This window comes from Mesoplodon bidens (genome assembly GCF_964165515.1).
Source record: "Mesoplodon bidens genome assembly, chromosome: 20".
Taxonomy (NCBI): domain Eukaryota; kingdom Metazoa; phylum Chordata; class Mammalia; order Artiodactyla; family Ziphiidae; genus Mesoplodon; species Mesoplodon bidens.
Window position 1 is genome coordinate 8,815,139 of NC_138181.1, and position 6,110 is coordinate 8,821,248.

Here is a 6,110-nt window from a genome sequence, read left to right on the forward strand (position 1 = left end):
CAGAGAGCGAAGCCTGGAGCTCTCTCCTTTATGTTTGGCCATAATTGTCTAACTTCAAAATAAATTCTGTAACACCCCTAGTCACCAGGAGTATCCTACTATCAAAGGGTGTTTGATGCTCTCAGTTTACATGAAAACAAGTAGTACTTGCAGAAGAAATAGCTCCGCTGTGCCACACGATGGGGACAGGCATCCCACCCCAGGAAAAGAGCCAGGTAACAGACCCTCAGGTCACCTGCCCCAGCCACTGGGCACCAGGCGTCCCTCGAGGCTGGGAATGGTCCCCTGACACAGAATGTCCAGGTACCTCTTGACGGACTGATGTCAGGTGTTTCTGGAGGAAGACCCAGTAACACCAAGGTCACCATTGATGGCATAGATAAGGGGCACTGGTAGATTTTAAACGGCGCCTTACACCCCAGGTACGGGGATGAATTTACCCTGAGAACAAAGCAAACAATGAAGGGATTTGGGGACCCAGATCTACCCTTAAAGGACTTAGGCAGTGATAAGCACATGTCTAAATCACTCGACTTCGCTAACGGTCTGGCTGGAAAAAAAAAAATCAGAGAAAAAGGGATGAAGCATTTTTTTTAAAAAAATTCAAATTAGGAAACTTGAAAATGCATGAAATCCCATCTGAAATGAGTTACAGTCTTGGAGCCTGTTCTGCTTAAGTCACTTCAACATCATACAACGCAAATTAAATCCATTGCTCATAAAATACACCTAAACTTCCTATTAAATTGTATAAAACTGTATATAAAATGGGCTTTCTGCGGTTGTCCCTATCATTAAAAAACGGCAATTTTTATAAACCATTATCTTCCTAATTAAATAATCCTAACTTCAAACAGTTCCATTTTCATTTTAAGGAGAATTATTTTCCAATTGACATTTAGTCAGGACAGGTGCTGTTACATTCACAGCTCTTAAGCTATTGGGATTTTTACATCTGAATACCAGAGACACTCAGTGGGGCATTTTGTCTCTTTTCTATCTGTCTTCACTGTCTGAGCACAGTGTAAAGTTTCTCAGTATAGTTTTTGTAACTCATTAGTTTTTGGCATCCCGCAGAGCGTACTGGCTAACAGGATTCATTCTTTCTTGGAGCACAACTAGCTGTGAAAACAGACCTTAGAGCAGACTCCCTCCACCCTCACAGGATTACAGAAGGTAGGAAAGGCAGGTGATCATCAGAGTTCGCTTTTGATACAAACATCCTGCTCTTCTGCTGGCACTTTGAACTGACTCTGCTATGCACTACTTAAGAGGAATTCAACCCCTGGAGGAGCAGCGGCTGCAGCCCTGCCTCTGCTGCCCCTCTATTGAGTCCTTGTTTTGAACTATTGATCAAACAGATTTGAGGGGATTTGTTGGAGCCTGTGTGGGGTAAGAAGGAAGGAAATGAAGGAGGAAGGAGGAGGAGAGAAAGGAGGGGGTGCGTCTATAAACAGTTGCAGAGGGAACCCTCCGGTCAGACCTCGCTCGTCCGATTTCACACACCTTCCTCTAATGAAGATTTGCTTCTCTTTCAGAAAAAGCAATCCCAGGCGACTTGCCGAGTTCCCATTTTGGCAAAAGCTCCATCGTGGGTTCAGAGCAGCCCAGCTTCGAGGAGGACGCAGGGAGGGCTGAGAAGGTCCAGGATGGTGGTGGTGGTCCTGCTGCGGCTCGGCTGGCTGTGCGCCCCCCCTGGGAGTCCTGGTTCTGGATGCCAACAACATCAAGAGCTCTGCGGAAGCGCAAGGGGCCCGGAAGGTAACGCTCGGTAGAGGAGGAGGAGGGCTGGGCGCTGGGCTCGAGTGAAGCCATCACGCAGATGAGCATCTGAAATGGCTCATCTAGACGGTGGGCTGGATTGAGGCTGTGGAAGGCACCCTGGAAGAATCCAGTCGCTTTAGCAGGAACTCACCAGATGAGCCAAGTGGCTTTTCAGGGCATTGAGTTATCAATTCACCTATAAGTCAGGGAGTAAGCTAACATTTAGAAAGCTGTACACCACGTGCCAGGCCTTTTATACATACTCTCCCATGTCCCCTTCCTCAGAGCTTGGGACAGCTACCACATGTCCTAAAGACAGATGCGGAAATGGGCTCAGAGACGCCGAGGAATTTAACCAAGGCCACACAGCCAGGGAATATGGGAGTCAGAAGTTACATGCTGCGTGCCAACCCTCTCACTTCACAGAATTGTTTTATAGGAAATGCTTCATATACATATGAAAAAGCATCAACCGTAGATGAGAAAACTCAGTCTTCGGTATCTGTTTCTCTGCAAATGAGGCATCACTAGGAATCAAAGGATGGTTGGGTTGGCCCACGGAGGGGCCTACGTGGCAAATGGTGACTGATGTGATTCACTGGGGTAAAAAGGTCAAATAGGGAGGCCACAAACACCAACACTTCATTAAACTATCGCACAGCATCTAGAGCTTCTAGATACATAGCAAAAATCTCATAACCGTCTCGAAGACACACGTGGGAAAACATTTTCTTCCATTTTCACAGAGAGCATAAAAGATGAAGTTCTATGTTTAAAAGGAGGACAATTTTTCAGGCACAAATAACCTTTGCAGCACATAGGCCTCTTCGTTGGTGATTTGCTCTCCCCTTTGTGAAAGAAAACCAATTCTAGTGAAAAGTCAAGATGCTGCTTGAGGTTTGCCTCAGCGTTTAAAGTGCCTCTCTTTTTGGCTTTCTCCGTCTCCTGCCTGGAATAAAAACTCTTCACATCTCGCTGGATTCCCTAGCCCTGCGACAACAGCTTCTCTTTACAGGGTTCACAGTGCGTGTCTGACAAAGACTGCAACACTGGAAAATTTCTGCCTCAAACCTCAGGAGGAGAGGCCATCCTGTGCTACCTGTCGTGGATCACGGAGGTGGTGCCAGTGGGCTGCCGTGTGCTGTCCGGGGATGCTCTGTGTGAATGGTGAGTCAGCACGAAGACTTGCAGGACTGCAGGGCTTCCAAAGAGCAGACACAGCATCCGGGTCTCTTTTTTTTTTTTTTGCGGTACGAGGACCTCTCACTGCTGTGGCCTCTCGCGTTGCGGAGCACAGGCTCCGGACGCGCAGGCTCAGCGGCCATGGCTCACGGGCCCAGCCGCTCTGCGGCATGTGGGATCCTCCCGGACCGGGACACGAACCCGTGTCCCCTGCATCGGCAGGCGGACTCCCAACCACTGCGCCACCAGGGAAGGCCGCATCCTGGTCTCTTAGACTAGGGTATTCCACGACAGGCACTCTCTAAAGGCTCCCAAGTGGTTCTCCGCAGCTGCCTCTTCCCGATGCAGCAAAATAGTTTCTTTCCCGGCAACAATTCTTGCCAGCAACTTGGAGATGATTTTAAAGCAAGGGTTCAAGTTGGAATCTTTCAAGTTCTTCTGTTTTCACTTAGATTCCATTAATTACTTAAGCACCTGCTTTGCCATATGTGAGACGTAAATATTTAGTGCCTGTGTCCCGGAAATCTAGAAAGTTATACAGAAACTGAAGGCGGAAGGACTGCCAAACCCCATGACAGTCTGATAATGAGCCTGTCTGGGGTTCTCATCCTCTAACTCCACCTGCTTGTCTCTCAGATGTTTGCACGGCAACGGAAGATGCAACCCCAATACTGGAGAGGCAGATGGATGACCAAGACGACACAGATACACAAGGAACAACTGAGTACCCAATTCAGGAAAACAAACCCAAGAGGAAGCCAGATATTAAAAAATCACAAGGCAGTAAGGTTAAGAGCAGCATTCTGAGCATATATAAATATATATATATATATATATATATATATATATATATTTTTTTTTTTTAAGAAAAACATTTTCTCCTCCTTAGGCTCTTAAGGATAGGCTGAAAGTGACTTATGCCTCTCCACCCCGGAAACACCTAGGGAGCATGTCCTATTTCCAATCTCTTTCCGTAAACAGCTATGGAGATCATGGTGGGAAGAGCACAAGGTAGTTGGCAGGCCAAGAGGACGGGGGATACCTATAATAACAGGCTGATTAGCAAGAAAGCCTTTAATTGTTAAATTTTATATGCACATCTTTTTACAGCCTATAATTTAACAAATAGAAATTTCCCTTTCTAGATCCTCAGAATACAAAATAAAAGAGAGATGAACACAGATGCAATAACTTTTCATTCTTGGACAAAATATAAACTTCACTAAGATGCTTTTTACAGAATTGTAGTCTCAAATTCCAATCTTTGACATAAAGCAGCTAGGATTTTGAAGGTGGTGAATTGGCCATTCTTGTTTGTTGAAGACGGCTAATCGCCCGCCTGTGTAAGCGGTGGTCTCTCTTTGGGTCAGTACAAATCCCATTTAATAAAACACTGATGAGTGATACTTATTTCACGTCTCAAGACTGGAAATCCCATCTTTCTTTAATAAATGTTTTAACTTTATAAAGCAGTAAATTCTGTTCGGGAAGACTGAGATGTCCACTCCATTGTTGCTTTCAGCCCAGGAGCCAGGCATGCTGTTCTATCTTTACTTTGCGACCTTATCCTACACCCCACGCCCTAACCCAGTCATGCCCTCACAAGCCACCATTCCCCCTGCTTATTACTAAAGCCCGTATCAATCTTGTTACAGGACAAGAGGGAGAAAGCTGTCTTAGAACTTTCGACTGTGGACCTGGACTTTGCTGTGCTCGTCATTCTTGGACTAAAATTTGTAAACCGGTCCCATTGGAGGGACAGGTCTGCTCTAGGAGAGGGCACGAAGATACCGCGCAAGCTCCAGAAATCTTCCAGCGCTGTGACTGTGGTCCTGGACGATCATGTCGAAGTCAGGCAACTGGAAATCAACAACACTCACGGTTAAGAGTGTGCCAGAAAATCTAAACGGCTGCACGTCTTCAAGCAGAAGTCTCAGACAAGAACTTAAAAATCTTCCCATACAAATAACTCTTAAAATCAAATCTTGTAGTAAGTGAAACAGACTGAGCTGGAGAAGCTGCCTTGTGATGAATGGAAACTAGTTTGGGCTTGTTGTCTATTTCTGCAGAAAAGTGATGTGATTCGATAACAAATTTAACTTTGATCTAGGGATTCAGTTAGTTCAAATAAATCTTTACGTAATTTCTGGTTAAGTTATGTACCTGACAGTAGTTAGCAGGGAAAATTATCACAGCAAATACTTTATTTTTCCTTAAAACTCCCATTGTTTATAATCATTTATTTCTTGGAAGGGAAATACCGTTTTGCTACAAAATAACTTGGTTAATAAAGAAGTAAGATTCAAAAGGTAGTATCTTATGTTTGTATAGCCCACTGCAAGTTACAAAGCATTTTTACATTATTTTGTTTTCAATAGCTCTACGTACCATTTGAGAACTTCCTATATTTTGTATTTACATAATTTCTATATTTCAAAGCTAGGGCTTTCAAGGAGTGCTTTACTTATACTTTTTTTTTTTTTTTTGCGGTACGCGGGCCTCTCACTGTTGTGGCCTCTCCCGTTGTGGAGCACAGGCTCCGGACGCGCAGGCTCAGCGGCCACGGCTCACGGGCCCAGCCGCTCCGCGGCATGTGGGATCCTCCCAGACCGGGGCACGAACCCGCATCCCCTGCATCGGCAGGCAGACTGTCAACCACTGCGCCACCAGAGAAGCCCTCTACTTATACATTTTTGACCATCTGAACTTAAAAGTTACACTGGAGGAAAACCAGGGCAAAAAAAGTAAAACCTTTGTTCGAAGTGTAAGAGACCATATTTTATACATACGGGTACATATTAAAAGTGGTTTTAATTAGGGAAGCTCTTTCTGATGGATTACAATCAACTGCTACAGATTTCATTTAAGAGATAAACCACACACCTGTTCTTGGAATTAGGTTATAAGTATATGTTACAAAATCGCATATGGGCCAAGCATAGAAAAAAGTCTCTAAAAAAGATTGAACCCTCTTCCAAAGGCTTGCCCAATTGACTAATTTACAATCAGTAAATAGGAGGAAAGGTAATGAGCTAATGTGGTTTATAGCATAAGGGCAGAAAATGAGAAAACAAAAATTCCCATTTAAGATGTGTTATCATCTCTTTTTTTTTTTTTTTTTTGCGGGCCTCTCACTGTTGTGGCCTCTCCCGTTGCGGAGCACA

At 44.6% G+C, this 6,110-nt stretch overlaps 1 protein-coding gene across 1 annotated transcript; it reads left to right on the plus strand.

Annotated features, from left to right (window-relative positions):
• Positions 1–1,649: 1,649 nt before the first annotated feature.
• On the plus strand, positions 1,650–4,852 carry DKK4 (dickkopf WNT signaling pathway inhibitor 4; the record flags this gene model as incomplete). The annotated part of the gene is given in 6 exon segments (XM_081220883.1): positions 1,650–1,691; positions 1,693–1,761; positions 2,780–2,821; positions 2,823–2,931; positions 3,583–3,729; positions 4,602–4,852. Coding segments are annotated over 6 exon segments (660 nt in total).
• Between the last annotated feature and the right edge of the window lie 1,258 nt (positions 4,853–6,110).